General features: G+C 41.2%; 1 protein-coding gene across 1 annotated transcript; it reads left to right on the plus strand.

Moving 5' to 3' along the window:
* Positions 1-5819: 5819 nt before the first annotated feature.
* On the plus strand, positions 5820-21471 carry LOC145445776 (uncharacterized). Its single transcript, XM_080323915.1, has 9 exons — positions 5820-10000; positions 10444-10577; positions 11391-11503; positions 14007-14167; positions 15162-15367; positions 16901-17063; positions 18824-19479; positions 20479-20597; positions 20763-21471. Exons 1-9 carry the CDS (start codon positions 9560-9562, stop codon positions 20777-20779), a joined length of 2010 nt encoding a protein of 669 aa, XP_080180041.1. The 5' UTR covers positions 5820-9559; the 3' UTR covers positions 20780-21471.
* The last annotated feature ends 925 nt before the right edge of the window (positions 21472-22396 follow it).

A 22396-nucleotide genomic window follows, 5' to 3' on the forward strand; every position in this document is an offset into this window, starting at 1 on the left:
ATCTCGATGGTGCAGGCGAGAAAGAATATCATATCTCTCTAATATCCTTCCAAAGCACCACAGATTGCGACGCAAAAAGAGTGGAGGGTGTCGGGACAACTCGTAGTAGTCTGTGAAATCAGTCACCTTCGGTTCCGTTTATTAGCAGTTCTTATCCGCTCAATAATACACCACAAAATTGCGATACACTTGATAGATGTAGAGGAGGCATTGCATCCTGCATGAAAAGTAAAAGGAGATCGCATGGAAAAAGCATGCAGCAAAAATGGGGTGGCATGTCACGGAAGGCGAGATCGTCAGGCCGTGGTCCGGTAATCTTGAGGGCGGACTATTATTCATCTAGGAGAAGTTGCTTGTATTTCGACTTGAATGTTGGACTCTAGAGGCGATACAATATAATGGGAGGGACTCTAGAGGCGATAGAATATAATGGGAGGCAAGGACTCTGGATGAAAAGTAAAAGAAGATGGTCATCTAAAAGAACAAGTAAGTTGTAGAGGATTTTGGACAGCTCTAGGTATATGTTTACAAGCTAGCATGTTTACAGACCTCCGGTGCGCTGGATGAGCGTTTAGATTAGTGGCTTTGCAGTGCACTGCCCCAAAGTGCTCTTATATCAGCGATTTTAACAGCTGAAACTTAAATAACGATATGCTGGATGGTTTGGTCTTCGTTTGTAACCACTGTAAAAGCATTCTGGTTGCTAGGCTTCCCCTTTCACGCGTCGCCCATTCTTACGGCGTCTTTACAAAGAAAGAGCCCCGAATGAGGACGAATGGAGGGAGTTACATGCCATCGAACGAGAAGAGCAGGAAAGACACCAAAACGAGGAGGATCGAACATTGTTAGCCTAGATGAGATACTATGCCGCGGTGTAGAGACCGCAATTGATAGTCCCAACATCTCCACAACTGTTCATTACATCGCATTGTACAGTGTAGGCCTACATTATTGAGTGTCTTCAGCAGTTTAAAATTTTACTGCCTGCCTACTAGTTCGTCTGCAAAAGGGCACAAAAAAGTAAACTGGATGAAATGAGTCTCTGATAAAACTTCGTCCCTGATGTGCGTGTGCAATTGTGCATCAGTATATATGTGTGATATGAATCGATAAAAATAATAATTATTATTATTACTAGAGACGAATTATGAAATGATTTTATGAAGACCAACATAAATTGACAAAAATATACAACGTCCTATATAATCCTAATTTGTAATTCGAGGGTGATCTCTTGATGCTGTCTTTTTGTCGAAAGAAGGTAGCGGGAGTCCTGATACTGAGAGCGTGAATGAAAGTAACAAAACCACTGTGACATTCGATAGTGAAAATAGGCAGTGTGTTGTTGGTGTATTGAATCATGGTGCTCGGTAGCAATGGCCTTGGTCGATTCTATTTGCATTACTCACTTAAATGTCCCTTCTGGTCAGCAAAACAAATTCAATTGCTGACTATCATGACGGAGTCGGCAGTGTGTCTTGAGCCGGTGAAAATAACAGAACCGCTGATTGTGATTATGAGCCAAACAAATCCGTCGGGTGGCACTATAGTTAAGCAGCATTTTTCTACAGCTGGAGCACTGAGCGGGAGGCTTGTGAAATGTGCCGCACGTTTCTCGTCAAGGTTGTTATTGTTTAACTTCGGCTATAGGCAGGCCGTGTTATTTTTGGCATTTCAGGAGCCAGATGCCAAAACTGCCAAAAATAAAAATATGAAAATGCCAAAAATAAGCAATTTTTGGCATATGCCAAAAATAACACGGCCTGCCAAATAGTGTATTTCGTTCATGGTGTTGTGTTAACTGGACCGCGTTACAAGCGAGAAGAGCGTTTGTGAAAGGCAGGTTTCTTAATCTGGGTCCAGCCCACCCATTAGGGGTGAAGGCATGGTGTCCTAAATGGTGTGGGCACAGCGTGATTGAACGGCTGACTGCATTTGGTTTACGTCATACTTTCCATTTGTCCAAAAGCAATTTTACGACCATTTTTGACCGGCTTGTCGAGCACTAAATTTGACAAAACGGGTATCAATGAGAAGCTGCCGCAGTGCTGATTATTAAAATATAAATTATATTCGGCTCATGGAGCTGGAACCCCAAAATCAACAACGATTTTGCATTGTGATCGAGTTGAACATTGTGACGTAACAAATTGTCTGGCTATTTCTGAGCTGCATAGTCTCGTTTTGCCAGACAGTCTTGTTGCGTCAATGTTCTTCAACAAGCTAACCTTCCCATGACTCTTCCATGCGAGTTGGTAATATTAAAGCCACCTGAAGTGACAAAAGTCCTCCGAAAATATATCGGTAGACTGAAGGAGGAGGGTTGGTTCGATTATGTTCACAATAAGAGCAATTCTGTTCACAATAAGAGCAGTCTCATGTTCACAATAAGAGCAGTCATGTTCACAATAAGAGCAGTCTCATGTTCACAATAAGAGCAGTCGTTGTATTCACAACAACATCAGCCGCAGCACCACCATATCCCCCGGACACGATGTCCGAGTGGCAACATAGTCCGAACACAACCCAGACATGATGTCCGAACACCCCCAGACACGATGTCCGAGTGTCAACGCAGTTCGAACACACTCCTGACATGATGCCCGAACACCCCCAGACACGATGTCCGAGTGTTAACGCAGTCCGAACACACCCCAGACACGATGTCCGAACGCCCCCCCCCCCAGACACGATGTCCGAGTGTCAACGCAGTCCGAACACACTCCTGACATGATGTCCGAACACCCCCAGACACGATGTCCGAGTGTCAACGCAGTCCAAACACACCCCAGACACGATGTCCGAACGCCCCTTCCCCCAGACACACCCCAGACATGATGTCCGAATACCCCCCAGCCATCCTCCACACACGATGTCCGAACTCGCCACGCCCCAGACATGATGTCCGAGTGTCAACGCAGTCCGAAGACACCCCAAACATGATTTTATGAACACACCCTAGACTTGATATTTGAACACAGGCCGGGGCATGATGTCCGAACACGATTTCCGATTGGCAACGCAGTGCGGACACACCTCAGTCATGATATCCAAACACCCCCAGACATTATGTCCAGAGTGTCAATGCAGTCCGACGATACCCCACAATAAGACAGTCTCATGTTCACAATAAGAGCAGGCATGTTCACAATAAGAACAGTCTCATGTTCACAATAAGAGCAGTCATGTTTACAATAAGAGCAGTCTCATGTTCACAATAAGAGCAGTCATGTTCACAATAAGAGCAGTCTCATGTTCACAATAAGAGCAGTCATGTTCACAATAAGAGCAGTCTCATGTTCACAATAAGAGCAGTCGTTGTATTCGCAATAACATCAGCCACAGCACCACCATATCCCCCGGACACGATGTCGGAGTGGCAACATAGTCCGAACACAACCCAGACATGATGTCCGAACACCCCCAGACACGATGTCCGAGTGTCAACGCAGTCCGAACACACTCCTGACACGATGCCCGAACACCCCAGACACGATGTCCGAGTGTCAACGCAGTCCGAACACACTCCTGACATGATGTCCGGACATCGTGTCTGGGGTGTGTTTGGACTGCGTGTACACTCGGACATCGTGTCTGGGGCGTGTCTGGGGGCGGGTTCGGACATCATGTCTGGGGTGTGTTCGGATTGCGTTGACACTCATGTCTGGGGCGTGGTGAGCTCGGACATCGTGTATGAAGGATGTCTGGGGGGTGTTCGGACATTATGTCTGGGCTGTGTCTGGGGGAGGCGTTCGGACATCGTGTCTGGGGGTGTTCGGACATCATGTCTGGGTTTTGTTCTCGGGGATATGGTGGTGCTGTGGCTGATGTTATTGTGAATACAACGACTGCTCTTATTGTGAACATGAGACTGCTCTTATTGTGAACATGACTGCTCTTATTGTGAACATGAGACTGCTCTTATTGTGAACAGAATTGCTCTTATTGTGAACATAATCGAACCAACCCTGTAGGACTGAAGGAGAAATGATAGTCGGGCTACTAAATAAAATGTGTTGAGAGACAACACAGGAAACTCCTGGAAAAGGATCGGGAAGAAAATTCTTTCCGCGATGAGATCGATGGCACTGGCGAAGTGATCTCTTTTCATGATGCATGGAAGCCGGTTCGGCCCTCCGAAGATTTTGAAGCTCTGAAAACCTTTTCTGGATGACTGCAACATTCTTTGCTTCAATGGCTACTGTTGAAGCCGATATTTCCAAGATTCGCTGGGCGAAAAATGAATTTAGGAGAAACTTAGCTGACCTGAGTTTGGAAGCACTGTTACAGTGCTAACGATTTAAGTCTATTCAACACCTGTAACAATCAGCTGTTGAGCGCGTTTGTTGAGCTTTTCTTTCTTTTTTTTTTGCTTATTGGCACCGAGTCCGGTGGATACTGCACATTTTGTGGTTTCGTTTGATATTATTACTCTATCAAATCGTTAGGTTTTTTCTTCTTATTGTTTGATGGCACTGATTATACGTGAATGCTGCACATTTTGTGGTGTCTTTTGACAAACTAGCCCAAATAAAGCGTTTTTGTGACTAATTCGAGGCTGAAACTATCTATCTAGAGGACGATGCCAAAACTGCCAAAAATAAAAATCGAAAAATGCCAAAAATAAGTTATTTTTGGCAGTTTTGGCATATGCCAAAAATAACACGGCCTGGCTATAGGTAACTAACCTGCGGTAGGTTAGTTACCTATACTTCGACGGTGGGTCATGTTTAAGAGAACTTTAGCTCATACGCGACTGACGCTGTTTGGGCGGAGTACAGGGAGATCTGGATATTCTGGGATAGGTAACGCATCGACGTTGAAATTGGACATGCTATGATCGTAGTTCTTGTTTGAAATGAGGTTATAGTCATGTTTAAATAAGGTCAGTTTCCTATTTGAAATAAGGTTGGTCTCATGTTTGAAATAAGGTTAGTCATGTTTGAAATAAGGTCGGTCTCATGTTTGAAATGAGTTAGTCATGTTTGAAATAAGGCCAGTCTCATGTTTGAAATAAGGTTAGTCATGTTTGAAATAAGGTCGGTCTCATGTTTGAAATGAGTTAGTCATGTTTGAAATAAGGCCAGTCTCATGTTTGAATAGAGACTAAAATCGCATGTTTGAAATAAGGCCAGTCTCATGTTTGAATAGAGACTAAAATCGAAAAAGGAGCTGGGACATCGGCCGAGGTGGACGCCAGTTTAAGAGACCGCAACCGCAACTGGTTGTTTGGCATCCTATTGTCTATTCATTAGTTATTATCGCATTGTGTCTTATCGCATTGCAGCCTATATTGTGTGTGTCTTGTTCAGAATCGCATTGCAGCCTATATTGTGTGTGTCTTGTTCAGATTGATTATTGAAGGATACCATAGTAAATGTGTCAGTCTTAAGTTAGAAATATGGTCAGCGGAATGAATTTGGCAATGTGAATTATGTATACGAATGTATTGTTTGTTGCCACATGTGAATATATCAGGTTACGCTATACACAGCATTTTATTTGTACATCATTCTATCAATATCAAGGATAGAAATCTGGGCGCTTCTTCGATATATGCCCCAGATCGAAACAGTGTTTCGCATGTCACCATCAAGTGATTCCCATGAACACGATCAAAATTTTTTAAACATCAAAATAAATTGTTTTTTGCCTGTGGAGATACGGATATTAGGGTTGGACGTGGGTTAGGGTCAAAGTTGGGGTTAGGGTATCCCAAGGTTAGGTTTGGGGGAGGGGGTATAAAGGTTGGAGGAGAAAAGGATATCAGGGTTGGGGGGATATCAGGGTTGGCTTGGGGGTAGGTGGATATTAGGGTATTTCAAGATTAGAGCTGGGGAAGGGGGATATTAGGGTTGTATGTGGGTTGGGGTCAAAGTTGGGGTTAGGGTATCCCAAGATTAGGGTTGGGGATATTATGGTCGGCCGGAATGGAATTGGTGGCAACGTCGCGCAGGATTTTCTGTTTATTTGCTTTATTATTCTATACAGAAAAGCTCTCATCACGCAGGATTTATTTCAAAAATTGCACCAAGATTCCATATAGGATGGTCGGGAGAGTGTGGGATATTAGGGTTGCATATCGTGTCCCTCACCCCAAACCTAATCTTGGGTTACCCTAACCCTAACCCAGCTCTAACCCTACCCCTAACACGGGGTGACTTTGTACCACTTTTCACATTCAATGTTAAATTATTTTATGATATGTTATGATTTTCTGCTTTCTTCAACTTTGTTATGGGCGGAAGGGTTAGATCTATGGATTAAACTTGTAAACGAAAATTATTGTCATGTTTTCGATCATTTTTTTTCAATTTTTCTGTGGTGGCCAAAGTCACCCGGCAATGGGGTGTCTTTAGCCGAGCACCATTTTTTGTACTTCCAGGACATCTAGCAGGCATATATGCCAATGACACAAGCTGAGGAGTTGACTTTGGCCATCTACAGTCTTTTAAAAAAGAAGTATCCAACCGATGGTGACTTTTCAGACTTTAATTCAACGCAAAACCACAAAAATCTTCAAAAGAAATTACAACGAAATTAAACAAATCAATGACAAAAAGTAGTTCGATGCCACTGCCTTTCAAGTTCATTCACTTTGTAGATTCCACGAGCATTCAGTAAGTCCGGGTCGGAGATTCTCTGTTTAATATCTTTCCAGTAATAGAATATCTGATCTTTTTGAGTTGGCCATTTCCAATTGCTGCCCGATTTTTGCATAACACTGACTTCTGCACCATGCTGTTCTGTACTCTCCACATCACCTGGAAATAATTCTCCCTCATACTCAATTATTACATACTGGCCAGCTTTTGGTTTTGCTCTCAACTCCTTCTCTAATGCTCCCACTTCAACTGTATCATCACATAAATCTTCCTGGAAATTTTCTGCTTCTGAAGAGTCGTCATCACTGACTGATTCAACTCTTATTTTTTGGGATGTTGATGGTTGGTAACCATTTTTCCTCCGTTTTGAAGCCTTTTTCTCCTCTTGTATGGCAATTATCCTCGCAACCTCCTCTCCCGAGATCCTTTTCCCAAGACAAAATTCGTCTACAGGAAATCCAAAATCTGGCTGCGCCATAAAATGGTCTGCTATTTTCTTCTCTAAATCTGGTGATAAAACAGGCTGGCCTCCCGGTGATTTCGGATGCTTTACTATCCTTTTATTCTGTAAAGTCCCTCTTGGAATACCAGTTATTTCACTGACAGATCTTTCGCCCATTCCTTCCTCGGTCATTCTTAGTGCCGCTTGGATCTCATCTGCGGTGTAGTCTTCATCACTCCTGGCACCAAGCTTTCTTCTATAATTCCTTGGCATTTAATTATTTAGAACAATGGTTCCCAACCTTTTTGTCTTCATTCCCCACTTAAGATTTATTCTGAGTCTTCGTTCCCCACTACTCAAAACTATCGTCGTATTTCCTTTTAACTTTTGTCATTACGGAGCAGCTATTTGCTTGTTTGAGTGCACAAGACACACAACCACACCAGTACCAAGACAATCGCCTATAACTGCAACATGAAACGTATTGTGAACCGATACCGGTAAACCTCAGAATTGAGCGAAAGCGTTATTTCATGTCGTTCTGGATGCGTTTGTGATGCCATAATTGGTTATCCAGAGTTAAAATGAGTTTTTTTGTGAACAACTAGCAATATAATTTTCGACACATACATTACAGGGCAGTTAACCGGTAACGGAAAACGCACATGTGTCTCCGTAAATATGTGCACTATCCTGTCTATAATGTTTAAGAAATGCGTCTATTCCCCACCAGAAGCCATTAAATTCCCCACCAGTGGGGAATTCCCCACCGGTTGGGAACCACTGATTTAGAAGATACGGATACTAAGATTAATCTTGATGCTAAAAATACCCATTTTAGCTGACTCTAAATAGCTGGCCAAAGTCACCCCATAAATTGCAAAAAATTTGAAAAAATGATCAGCCATAGGATTTTGACAATCTTGAAATAACGAACTGTAGTTTCACCCAAAAAAACAATAAATGCTGTCAGGTACAAAGCCTTTGTCTGCAAATGAAAGGAAATTGCCTCAAACACCTACTTTGCATGTAAACCAAACAAAAGTTTGAGTACGTAAAAAGTGTGGTGAAATTTTTTACCATACCTGGCTGCGAACATGTAAAAGTGTTGTATCAAACATGAAATTTGCAATAATAGCACTCTATTGATGAAGATTGTTCCCAAACAATAGCTCAAAGTACTCATACATCGATATATTGTTCGATGTATGCAGTAGTAACCAATATTGGTTTTCGGCCAAAGTCACCCGCCAGTGCTAAAGTCACCCCGTGACCCATCCCCTAACCCTAATATCCCCCTTCCCCAACCCTAATATCCCCTCTCCCCCAACCCTAATATACCCTCTCCCCCAACCCTAATATCCCCCTTCCCCAACCCTAATATCCCCCTTTCCCAACCCTAATATCCCCCTCCCCCAACCCTAATATCCCCCTCTACTCAACCCTAAAATCCTCACTCCCCAGTCCTAATATCCTAGGCTTACCATATTTTGGAAATGTAAAAAGAGGACACTTTTTCAGAAATTTCTGACATGCAAAACTGGAGAAGAATTCTCAAAAACCGGTAAATTTTTCTCACTTCGTGATCGGTTGACTATAAAAAAAAAAAAAAAGGTCATCACTTCCGCTCAGAGCTCAAAATAACGTTTTTCTGTCCACATTGCCAGGTGGATGACTAAAAAAAAAGGTCTTCTTTTCGCTCAGAGCTAAAATCACCGCTTTTCCCTCCGAAATACCCGCTGGAGCTTCACTTCTGCGCTAATTTGCGGCATATCACTCGCAATTTCCTCTAAATTTGACCTAAATTTTCAAAAAAGAGGACAAAATCTCAAAAAAGAGGACAAAAGGGCGTCCTCCGAGGACAAATCCTCTTAAAAGGAAAGGAAAGGAAAGGACGTAGTTTATTTTTGTCCTTGATGTTTATTGCGGCATATACACCGACTCATGATATACATACACACGATCTGCGCATATGCATACCATGAGTGCATGATGTGCATATGCCGCTGGACAAGGAAGTGCAGATATAGCCTTTACGATTTTCTAAGTCATGCACCACCCCTCCATGCTATCCCAGTAATGCATGAGCGCCAAGCAGGGAAGCCATGGATACCAGTGTTACTAATCAGGTCTTTGGTCTGACCCGGCCGGGAATCGAACCCACGACCTACCGATCAAGAAGTCGGACGCTTAACCATTACGCTATCTTAAGAGGACGTATGGTAAGCCTATAATATCCCCCTCTCCTCCAACCATAATATCCCCCTTCCACAACAAAGGCAAAAACAATATATTTTGACGTCTATAAATTTTATTGTTTTCATGTGAAACATATGTTGGTGTCATGGGGAACACTGTTTCGATCTGGGGCGTATATCGAAGAAGCGCCGAAATCTGTATGTTGTAGTATATTCCTGTTAGACTCATATGCAACCTACATCTTATTATGTATATACCACAATTTGTTGCGCTAGATACTTTATAACCTAAGTCTTATATATGAGAGAAAGATATGGAGATAGATATGGAGTCAAGCATTATACATTGCTACGGCCGATCAGATGTTGTTGGAACGGAGGATTTTTACAAAAGCACTTTTATCGAGTGTCCCGGAAGTTCTCGGAGAAAAAGATCTTTTCAATGTCGCATGTGCGTGCATTCTTGTGAATATCCATCGCGCTCTAAAAGACATTTTTTGGAACGTCATTGGAAAAGATCCGTGAAGTTTGGAAACTACGTATGCTTTCCATGCAGCATAGATCATAAAGATGGAACTTCTCGAAATGCACACTTCCACTGTCCAGTATGTGGTAAAACTTGTTGGCGGAATCGCTTCCAGCCTCACCTGAAACGGCACACGGCACAGCGTAATGACGGGAGTTCAAATCAGGATCCATTAAATGAAGAAGTGAAGAAATCTGCATCTGGAAATCAAGAATATGCTGAGTTTCCAGTATGTCAATAGACGATAAATATTGTCCAGCAGATAGATAGGCCACCTACTCACTGCAGAACAATTCATGGCATTGAAATAGAAAATTTTGCGAACTGCATCGATCACAGAAAAAAGATATACGATGCACTTCAAATTTGGCTCAATTCCAACCAATAAAGCGAAGTTATTGAAGTAGGAAAATTTGGATTAATAAATAAGTATTTACGGCGACTAATTCTTGAACTGCAGCACTAAATGTCCAAGATTAACTGAAAAGCTATTGGAAGTAAATGATGTGAAGTTTTGGTAAAGCGCCTTACGCTAGATGTCTTATTTTTTATATTGGCTGAATATATATCAGGGATCAAGGTTATCACTATCAGTGAAGGTGATAGATATCGCTTTAATTGGCCGAAACATCTGATATCGGTCAGGCTCTACTTTCTGTGGCTTGTGTTTAGATAACTGGTGAGCATTTCCGTGAAAAGGATCATAGGCTGCAGTCTAACGGACGTCACTTTCTGAAATATGGAGCTGGTCCCAGCATTTTTGGGTGGACAAAGTCACCACCATCAAAATCTGTTTTGCATCAGAGGTGAGAAGAACAAATGCATTACCAATCGCAGACCTTCTTTATGGTGTTGACTTCGATCCCTCGAAAACACCCAATGGTGGTGCTACCTATGCCAGTGGCCAGTCCACGGACCGGAGATTGAGACCCACTGCGCAATGCTAGATAGAAGTTCATGATCTTTCTTATGAAATTGATCGCCAAAAATACGCACGTTGTTTGCCAGACATGTAAATGCCAGGAACAAAGATTTTTGATGAAAACAGAATAGAGTATTAGCCGTTTGAAATATGTTTACTTTGAAAATTTGATTAGCCGTTTGAAATATGTTTACTTTGAAAATTTGAACCGAATTTTTTGTCTGCATACCCTCCTAGATTAGTCTCCAAACGGGACACGAGTGGCATGATAGATTCACCGTTTTTTTAAAGTCATTGTTGAATTCAAGAACACTATACAACGATTGCGGCATCTGTCTGTAAAGTTCCAAGTGTTTTTTATCAACAATATTCCTTTTCATAATAAAAGCTACATCTAAATCCCAAGACTTAAATATTTTGAAGTTGAAAGAAATTTGCCCTAAACTGCTCTCTTTAATAATGACTGCGGATGTAATTTTGGGGTACCTTTCCGCTTTCCGCATTTTCAGGAAAACCGGAAATTAGATTAGAAATGAAATGAGAACATAGAAACATTTCACAAATTTTATTAGAGTTAGATTTATCAGTATTTCAGTCCAATTAGTCTCGCTAGACGAACATCTTGCCAGTTTAGGTTTAGCAAATTCCATTCTGTTTACCATAGACATCTCATCGGAATTCCTTTTATTAAATTTAGTGCCGGGAATTGTGATCTCCTTTTGACCGAGGAAGATGCTATCATGTCTGGAAACGAGGAAATGTTGCAAGATGACACTTTGCCAAGTGGAGATCTGCTCGAAATGTCACAAGGTTAGTGATTTGCACCTTTGTTGCTATTCTAACTGTCTCGCCTTGACCTGATTGTGTCTTTTGCTCAGAGGTGCACGAAGTAGTCATTGTCGTAATTCAAGTAGATATTGGAGTTATGTAAATCAGTGGTTCTCAACCTTTTTCGCCTCACGGACCGGTAAAATTTCAAAAAATATCTGGCGGACCGGTGAACTGTCAAAATTGAAATGAAGCCAAAATTAAAAGTATGCAACCGTTTTTGGCAATTATATGATGCTAGAGAGTGACATTTGGAGAGTTTTGATCGTATTTAGTAATATTCATGATGGCATCCACGTGATTTTTTGGTAGTGAGTCTGCCAAGTCGAGGTAAAATTGCCTTGTCCAGATAAACGTGCTGCCGCTGAGAGTCGTTTACAGTCTTTCGCGCCAAAGCCCGTGGGTTTAAACGGCCACGCCAACGCAATACCGACCGACAATATCAAGAGAAGAAGCGTATCGGAGTCGAACCAAGCACCTTGTGCTACCTTGCTCATTGCCCACTGCCACTAGACGCAGGCTACTCCGGCAACTGCGAATACAGTGCGTGCCGCAAGAAAACCCATTACAGCAGCTATACCGCCCACCCGCAAATCCGGGCCGAAAAAGCACTTCGTCTGCCCACCCCAAAAAATGTTGATCTTGGGGCCCCCACAGGGCGATAAGCCAAACTTCCGGGGGCTTCGCCCCAAGACCCTACACTAGGGTGGATGTTTTCACCTGTACTTGTGATCACATCCATTCTACTCAGCGTAAGCAGAGAGTTTACGTAGCTTATCGCGACAATGACGACAATTTTCGATCATTCACGACTGAAGCGCTTTTCTCGCGGTCGAATTTTAGGCCCAGATTTCGGAGTCCCATATGTTAATCTTAACTTCATTATGTGTGGATACGTCGTGGTGAGGCAATGGCTGACGCCGAAATGCCCATAAATCATGCGTATTTCTCAGGGAAAGGCACCTAATAAGCAAGACATTTAGGGAAACTAAATCGTGCAAAGCCCGAAAGGAAATTGAAAAATGTTGGGAAAAGTTTCAAATAAAACGCTGTGATTTATATTCATTTGCGAAATAATTTTGGGTCCTTTTCAAGCTCGGCCCCTCTCCAATTGGGCCGTTTGGGGTGCCCCAGTTACGGTCCTGCACAAAATAAATGAATCGAGAACCAATGATCAAACTGCGCTGCTTAGCGATGAGTGAGCTCGTATCTGTTCTGTATTTGTCGCTCGCATGTCGTCAAATGAAACTTCTTGTACTTCAAGTCAAATCGAACATGTTTCTAGCCCTAATGTTACCTCACGAAGTTTTGAATCAGTTTAAAATTAGATGTTTTATTTATTTTATCAAAGGACAAGCCTTCAACATTGCATCTTGAAATTAAAGTATAAAATGTAATATTCCTCGCGGACCGGCAGGAATGTCGTCGCGGACCGGCGGTTGAGAACCACTGATGTAAATTACAGTACTTTTACTCTAAAAAACCGTCTATCACTACCTGACTCGAATCATTACGATTAACAGGCCTACCCGGGTTGTAATGACTCGTTGCCTTAACTTGACTTGAGTCGCACGGTGTATTGACTCTACCGTACTCATACTCGAGTCTTTGCAGATGACTCGTCGTAGTCACAGGGCACTATATATTCTATTGAATAGTATATTCATATTGAAATGAACCCGAATATTTTCGGCCGACACTCGTCAGCAACCAGTTGAGAATTGGAAAATTGCATACCAACAATCGTATCACAAAATATTACGTCACCAGCTTGAAATTTCGAATAAGAGAACGTTCAATGTGCTATTTTTAGATGGTACACGAACTCCTTTTATTGACACAGCCTTGGGCGGTGTATTTTGATAAAAGTCGACTCCCAAGACAAACAAATGACAGTGTGAACGGCCCCTCCCGGGTTTGTTTCAATATGAATATACTATTCAATTGTATATTGAAGTTATGTACCTCCAAGAAGCTCTACAAGATATTCTATATGACCTGATCCAAGTCTCGTGTATCAGGACTTGAAAAATAGGCCCAGAAACTGTCTTTTATCTGTTTGATCAAGCATTTAAGAGTGAGAAAAATGAGCAGGCTTGTATTACGAATGCAAGGCAGCCTGTGACGTCACCCAAAGTTTCAAAAGAGCGAGTAGAACCTGACTTGAACTCGATACTGAACAGGAAACACTATGACTTGGACTCGGACTTGACATGGTGGTGAAATGAAAATGACTCGACTTGACTCGAGTCGAAACTATTTGAAGTCGAATTAACTTTTGACTTATGAACCTTGTGACTTGGTTACAACCCTGATGTGCAACTTCTATTGGTTCAAACTACGTTGTTACTAAAAATAATGCTATCTTTTGCTCTGCAGTCGTTCGATTTTATGTTGGAAGTGGTGCATGTATAAGTTGTTAACACGTGTGTGCATAATTTGCACATCTAGCCAGGTACGTGGTTGTAATTTGTTGCCTCTCAAGATACTTGCCTGAAGAATGCGAGAACAGGGAGAGCAATTATCTGCTGCGTTACCGGCTGTAAAAGTTCAAAGAATACCGGACATCGTATGTACTTGGTTCCTTCCGGCAAGGAACGTTACATGGGGAAATCAACAAAAGAATGGGCATGCAGCTTCCATGAGGTACGGTATGCTCCTATTGTGTTGGATATTTTAATATAAAGCAATTAGCATTGCGCGATCTGAGATGCAGGGTTGTAACCAAGTCACAAGGCTCCGAGTCACGAGTCAATCTCACTTTTATAGTTTTGACTCGAGTCAAATCGAGCCATTTTCAAATCACCACCGAGTTGAGTCCAATTCAGCAAACAGAGGGTCGAGTCCGAGTCATGGTATTATGACTTGAGTCCAAGTCATTGTGTAGACTGCTCAGTTTCCAGTTAAAGTCCTGTAAATCCACTTTTTATAACTCTGTTTGGTGATATTGAATGGTTCGCATTTATATAATACAAATTTTCCTCTCTTTTAGCAGTTTCTGGTCGCATTTTCAAGTACCAGTTACCAATAGACGAAATCCCAATAGTGTGGTTACTTTACTATTCTTCGAAATTACAATGAAACGTCGGTCTTGCCGTCGAGTCATATGACTTGGTTCGAGTCACGCGCATTGACTCGAGTCCAAGTCGAGTCGATACACAGATTGACCCTACTCGAGTCATTTCCGTGTTTTGAGAAAATGACTCGAGTCAGGTCGAGTCACCTGCTGAGATGATCAACTAGAAAGTAGACTAGAATTCGAGTTAAAGCTAGTTTTTTATTTAGATCAAATTAGAATTAGATCTAGGCTGCAAAGTTCTTTTCAAATTAGGTTAGAATTACTGAATTTGTGAAAACTTAGAAATTGATTTAGCAGTATTAGCATTTTCAGGAAAACCAGGAGTTCAATTGGAATTAGAATAAAGACGTAGAAACTTTGCACAAATTAGATTCGAATTTGATTACATTGCCGAAGTTGGTATGATTCGATTTGTCTCTGACTTGGCAAGTTGTGCTTAAGTCGGGTCACTGAAAACTTGTCATGAATCGTAATTACGGACGTGCAGTAAACTAAACGGTTGCTCGTAAGTGCACGGAAGCGGATCTGCTTCCTCTGAAAATATAAAAATATATTTTTCAGGCCCTCACGAAATACAGGAACGACCCAAAGTATTGGATGGCACTCCTCACGAAAAAGACGCTGATTTGCGAGAAGCATTTCGAGGAGAGCGAGATTTTGAAGTCCGGCCCGCATTCGTGCTTGAGATTCGGCGCTATCCCGACGCTTTTTCCACGCGTAAAAAAGAATTCGGGTCGGGGAGTCGTAGTGATATTGCAAGATTCGGAGTGAGTTGATTTCTTGTGATTCCCAGATGATGATTCGAATCTAATTGGAGCAAAATTAGATTAGAGCAGAATGCCCGTAATCTAGTGCTAATCTAATTTGAGAAATGTTTCCATGTTTATTGTATCTAATTTGGAAAAAAACTGTCTCCCTGTAATATTTATTCTAATCTGATTTTGAAACACTGTGTAGCTGTAATTCTAATTCTAATCGAATTTGGAAAGACAGTGTAGCTGCAATTCTAATTTTATCTTATTGTGAAAAAACTGTCTAGCTGTAATCCAAATTTTTGACCTTCTGACTCCATGATTCAAGTTGAGTATTTGAGTGTCGCTCATTATGACGCCATACGAGTAAGGATGATATTGAAATTTCAAATGGCGGTATGTGGCGTACCTTTTATGCGACCATGCCTGCTTCATTTCACTTTATGACAATGCTGTTGGTTGATCACGACTTCACAGAGATGTCATTTCCATTGACGTAGGTAGCTTTGCGCTACATGTTTCGTATGCTGTGATACGACCAATCGATGTTTCGAGGCTTCTACATTCCAGGCTACTCAAGTAGAAGTAGCGACGAAAAAACCTACTCAAGTACGAGTAGAAGTACTTCTTCCATAAGCCACCTAAACCTACTTGAAGTAGAAGCAGAATTGACCGAATTTAAATCTACTCAAGTAAGTAAGTAGTTTTGTAAACAGTCTTAATCCATTCTCATGTAGGCTAGTGTCGAAAGTGGCAAATTGAGCTATGCGGGAGGTGCAGAGAGCTTGATTCGTATTGATGCATCCCAGGAGGTATCAATGTTCGACAGAATAGGTGTTCTTTCGCATCATGAGATGCAAATTATAGTATTGATATGAAAATGCGATACCAACTCTTCGCTTACTGGAAGACCTCGTTTTGGAGAATATCATGGCATGGCGCCCTACCCCATTATTATAAGGCCCGAATTTAGGCGAAGAGCAATATGGAGAAGTTGTATCGGATACGATTCCAACACGATTAGTATACTTTAATAACAAATATTGTGGATCGTAAAATTAATAAGTAAGTTTAGCTTTATTCTCGGAAAATAGAGACTTCACTACACTTGCTGTATGTATGTATGTCTGTATGTTCTGCAGACAAAAGAACTAAAGTAATTAGAACTCAACAAAATTTCTGGGCTTTGCTTGACTTTTATGAATAATAAATGTTGGTACTCCATGAAAACAGCCCCGAAATTCCTCTGGCTATCTTTCGTATTGGGGGATTAAACTACTTCTACTTGACAAACTGAAAATAGTGAAAAGTCAGTAAGTAGAGAAAATAAGATCTACTCGAGTAAGTACCAGAAGTAGAGGGAAACTATGTGAGTACTTCCAAAAAGTAGAAGTACTTCGTTACTGACCACCTCTGCTATCGTCACTCTCTACTCGACCCGAATCGTTACAATTATTACTCGACTCAGATTTGAGTAATTTAATCAGCGCCGAGCCCTACTGATAGCATACTTTGTCACTGACCTCCCGCATTTAAAACCGATTACAGAATTACGCAAGATGACAAGCCTCCTGACGTAAATGCGAAGCACGAGCGCGGTTGTTGCCTTCCAGACTGCGATGCGACAGGCGCGGATCTGTGTTCGATCCCTGGTCTGCACGGAACTAGGATCGGAAAAAGCACCCGGCAATGGGCAGAAGAATTTCACGAGGTAAGATTGAGTTCTATTAGCTGCGGAGGACCGTTATAGTTTTTTCCAAACAATAGAAGAGTTTGTTGGTTGTCGAAAATTACGGTTTTCTTCAAATTTTACCGGCTAGTTGATAAAATGGTATGCTTTGCTAAAAAACGATACACAATAAATTTGGCTCAATCCAACCTGCATAAGTCTGTAATGGAGTTGGAAAGTCTTGAATTTAAAAAAAAAAAGCCTGTAGAAGGGAAGCTAATTGAGCTGAAAACTTATCATTTGAAATAATAGTATTAACGGTGGCGATAGGTATTTCTATAATTAAGAATTCCCTGCCGTAAATAAAATTTTTTGAAATCTAGAATTTTACTCCATGATGTGCATCTCTGGTTCGACCTACCTATCAATTTTATCAACCTAGTTTGTGCCCACAGAAGAGTTTGTGTATCATCCAAAAACAATACAATACATTCTCCTTAAGTCATCTCTTCACCTCGGTTATTTGAGTTTTAATGCAGGTTACGATTTCCAATTCTCTACTAGTTGCTGACAAATTGCCCCTGGCGAGTGTCAGCCGAAAATATTCGGGTTTATTTCAATGTCGATATATTATCCCAGTGCATCCCAAACTTTTTCAGCATACGGCACACTAGAACAATTATAAAACCCTTGTGGCACTTAGGCAGAGAAAAGTTGCATTAAATAGGATGGGTGGGGTTGTTTATACGAACGGAATATATACAACAGAAACGAGGATGCATTGTTGACAAGCATACCCGCATTTCGTCATTAATTCCATACGTTTAAAGCTTTTAATTTCGGTGAAAAAAGAAAGCCATGTTGATATAGTCCTGATGATGCAAGTGTTGACATAATTTTATGTTGTTTTTGCACCGATCGTGGAACAGCAGATAGCCCAGCTATTTATACAATGGGCAATATTGCTGAAATATGGCTTGATTTATTACGATGCCATGAAGGGTTTCAACGTGACTATTTATCAGCTGTTAAAGAGGTTAGAGCACCCGTGAGTCGCATGTGCTAGTATTTAGGCCTTTTAGAAATATTTTTACAGTATTTATGCAAAGAATCCCGTAATATTTGCGGGACACCTGAAAATGTGTCGCGACACACAGTTTGGGAATCGCTGTATTCTATTCAATTGTATATTGAAGTTCTATACTAGCAAGAGCCTGTTCTAATATCAGGTTTGTAACCAAGTCACAAGGCTTCGAGTCCTGAGTCAATCTTACTTTATAGTTTCGACTCGAGTCATTTTCGATTCACCACCGAGTCAAGTCCGAGTCCAAGTCAGCGAGCAGAGAATCGAGTCCGAGTCATTGTATTATTACCCGAGTCCAAGTCATTGTGTTGACTGCTCAGTTTCCAGTTAAAGTCTTGTTAAGACCACTTTTTATAACTCTGTTTCGTGAAATCGAATGGCTCGCATTCATAATATCCTAAGTTTCCTCACTTTTAACAGTTTCTGGTCGCATTTTCAAGTACAAATACCGATAGACGAATTCCAACAGTGTGGTTACTTTACTATTCTTCGAAATTGCAACGAAATGTCGGTCTCGGCCGTCCGAGTCTCGAGTCATATGACTTGGTTCGAGTCATGCGCAATGACACAGATTGACTCGAGTCGAGTCATTTCCGTATTTTTAGAGAATGACTCGAGTTATGTCGAGTCATCGGAAAATCGTGACTCGAGTTGGACTCGAGTCATTACAGCCCTGTCTAATGTTACATTTTGATTGTCTGAACGCTCTGTCTCGCAGGTTATTTACAGATACAGGAGGGATGAGCAGTTGAAAAGGGAATTAGAAAGCGGAGAAGCCGAGATCTGCTCGAGACACTTTGAAGAATCTGATATTTGCATGACGGGCAGTCGACCCTACATCAAATCTGGAGTTGTACCGACGTTGAATCTCACCGACTCGTCACAAAGCGCTGAAACCTATTCACAACCTGCAGAAATCTACTCGCAATCTATTGAAATCGACAATGAACAACCCACTGTGGAACATATCATCACAAAATATGAGGCGCCGAAAATATCTCAAATTTCAACCATCGGTGATATCTTATCATCTTTGAGTGAATCTGCTATTCGCGATTGGCGGTTTCATCAAATTAATCCACAATCAGTACACTTGACACATTATAAAGATGAACTGTTGCACGCAACACCAAGCATTAGCTTGCTGATATCTCAAGTTGAAGGGGATTTCAAATTCTCGGTGGCATTTAACGGCGTGTACGCGCCGAAATTGGCCGCGTCGCTGGAATTTGGCAGCGGCACTCTTGAAAACATGATGTCGTACTTCATCAAGGTTAGGGTATGTGTCGGATATGATGCCGTTCCCGAAGAAAGCTTGTGGGATGGTAGAATGATTCACAAGTTGGAGCAAAGTGAAATTATCTACGAAAAAAGGTGAGTGTGGAACATGGGAGTATTGCCTGAAACATAGTTCATTAAGCTTAAGCTCTCTCTTTGTGCCGATTATTCGAAATTTCATGCCAGCGACGTCATGTTTTGCGACACGATTGTTGATATACAATGTTCTTTCCAATTCTCTACTAGTTGCTGACGATTACCCCTGACGAGTGTCAGCTGAAAATATTTGGGTTCATTTCAATATCAATATGCTATTCAATTACCAGAGGCAGTCAGTAACAAAATGCTCAAATGTTTTTTGGAGTACTCGGAGCAGGTTTGCGTACTATCTCAACGTTAAAGTTCTTTGAAAAAAACTTTTTTTTTAAATTTTACCGGCTAGTCGATAAAATAGTTGAGTTGGCTAAAAAAATGCTCCGCATCAAATTTGACCTTAATGGAATGCGAAACCGATAAGTAATATATTGTTGGATTCTGAAATTTAACGCCTAATCAACTAGCTCAAGAAGCTAGACAACCAGCAAGGAAACCGAGCGTGTATAATATAATCAACAAGACCAGATTACCTTTTATTTAAAATAGACAAGATTTAATCAGTTCCCTCTTTAGTCCACAATGTATACCTAGTGCGAATAAGTACAGTGCACAGAGATCTCTTCTTTCAAACAAGCCATGAGTGACCGTTTTTGCTCAAGTAATTCGACCGATACTATCGAAACATTTTAGAGCGTTTCACCGGAAACTGCAGTCGGTAGTTTTGAGTTAAGTTTGCATCACTTCATCGGGTGAAATTGTCGTTACAACCGTGCGAAATAGCCTTGTGTCTATAAGTATGTGTATAAAATTTTTCGAGAATTTGATTACTTCATACTTTCCTATTCCACTTCAACTATACATAGTTTTGACTTGACTACTACTTGTAGTTGACTATAAATTCATCTACTTTGACGACCTCTGTGTATTGCAGCCAATGTGGTGCAGTATCGTAGATCATAATGCCCTAATAACATTTGTTGAACCTCCATCTTTTTTCAGATACTTCAGCAAGGAGTGTGAAGTTGCATTCGATGGGAATAATAACGTGTGCCATACTTGTATGCAATTTCACATAAAATGCATCGAAGTTATATCTCTCGAAATTATCACTGACAAAGGTTAATTCTGGTTTTCTCATTAGACTGTTTTAATTCTAGTCTAATTTGTTAAATGTTTATGCTCCCAGTTGAGCCTAAACTAAATCAACGTCTATCCCAGTTTGTCATTACAATCCACATTCCACTGTCTGTTAGAATTTTCGAGTTTTGCTTGAATCATTTCAGAATCTCCCGGACAATGAAACCAAAAAGCAATCTCACCGGAAAGCTGAGATTAGGTAGAGAAAGATCGTCATAACGAATGAGCCATGAGTCGTGCTTTGGGAAAGCTGGCGTAGTTGGTAAATCCACCGCCTTTGGTGCGAAAATTCTCGATTCAAATTTCGGCAGTAGCACAGTTGGAAGTGCCCGAGGTCTACATAGGCTTCTGTCGTATATCGCTGTTCTTACGGGGTCTGCAGAAAGCCGGAGCCTGGTGAAGAACACCGTTCGTTATATTGCATTGAAACGGACAAATACTTGGAACTTAATCTTGACTAGGTGATTTGGAAAATGTGGCACCAGGATGACATCGTTTTTATGAGTGCATCTACTGGTAAAAAAGAAAATATATTTCGTGATGCTGATTGTGTCATCATTTGTGTCTCTCGATGTTGATGGACACCTCGAATTGATCAAAAATCTTCGAAATTAGTAACACGGTTGGTTACCCTCCAGCAAACATGTTTCTACAGCATATTTCACTTTCGATTATGTCATCCATTTCAAAAGTAATCTTAAATTGTTCATGATCTCATGGTTTCACTAAAGGTATTCTGTGACACTGTAAGCATTGTGGTACTATTTGTACCAGGCTGAGTACTATTGCAAAGTAGTTCATGCCTATATTTTGTCACAAGATATTTTTTTCTCAAGAAATATTCTGAAATTCCAACGTCTATTTATTACAGCGTGTTGATCGGTATTCACTCGCGAAGTAGACTGAATTTTTAGATTAGAAATGTTTATTTGATAGAGAGTCGCACTTAGCACTAGAAGAATTGGCTTCGGCCCTCACTGTTGTGATACCGTGGACTAAATGATAGTGGCTGTAGTTCAGTCTGCAACAATTGAAGATATTTCTGGGGTGTACCTTGATTCAGCTTTATATTTCTATGATTATCTTATCGGAGTTCAAATCAAGCTAAGTGCCCTGCAATTTAACAAACTGATCACACGGTGGTCGACAATTGGGTTAACGGAAGCAAGATTTGTAGGCTACTTCTTGCTGTTGTGAACCAATGTTGGTCAGTCTATTTTAGCTGCCATCCAGCCAACATCGTCGTGATCTTAGCTATTTTAATAGAAGAGTTACGCTGACGTGTTAACTTATCTTGACCAAGCCGAGGACCTGTCCTAGAAAAACGTGCGCCGACGACCAGAGCGCGCTATTGTAGTAGGCTATGTATTACCACAGTGGTAGATCGTGTTTAAAGCAGATCCGAGTTGAGCCCAGAAAACGATCGGATGAAGAAAGTATGCATGACGTCGATCGAAAATAGCAGGAAACACACCAAAAGATGAAGTTCGAACACTATTACACTAGATACTATACCGATATGGAGAGAACGTAATTGGTAGTCTCAACATCTCCCCAACTGTTCAACATCAATATTCGTCAGACAGAACAGATAGGAGAATACCCGCAGCACCCCTAAGGAATAAGCATCAAGGACAGACATACAACGTCCTAATTTGTAATTTGGGGTGATCTCTTGAGATGCTGTCTTTTTGTTGAACGAAGGTAGCGGGAGTCCAGAAGCTGAGAGCATAGGATGAAGGTACCGCCTGTGATATTCAATAGTGAAAATAATATAGAA

This window comes from Botryllus schlosseri, chromosome 9, assembly GCF_051294905.1.
Source record: "Botryllus schlosseri isolate E-star chromosome 9, Bs_hap1, whole genome shotgun sequence".
In the NCBI taxonomy this organism is placed as follows: Eukaryota; Metazoa; Chordata; class Ascidiacea; order Stolidobranchia; family Styelidae; genus Botryllus; species Botryllus schlosseri.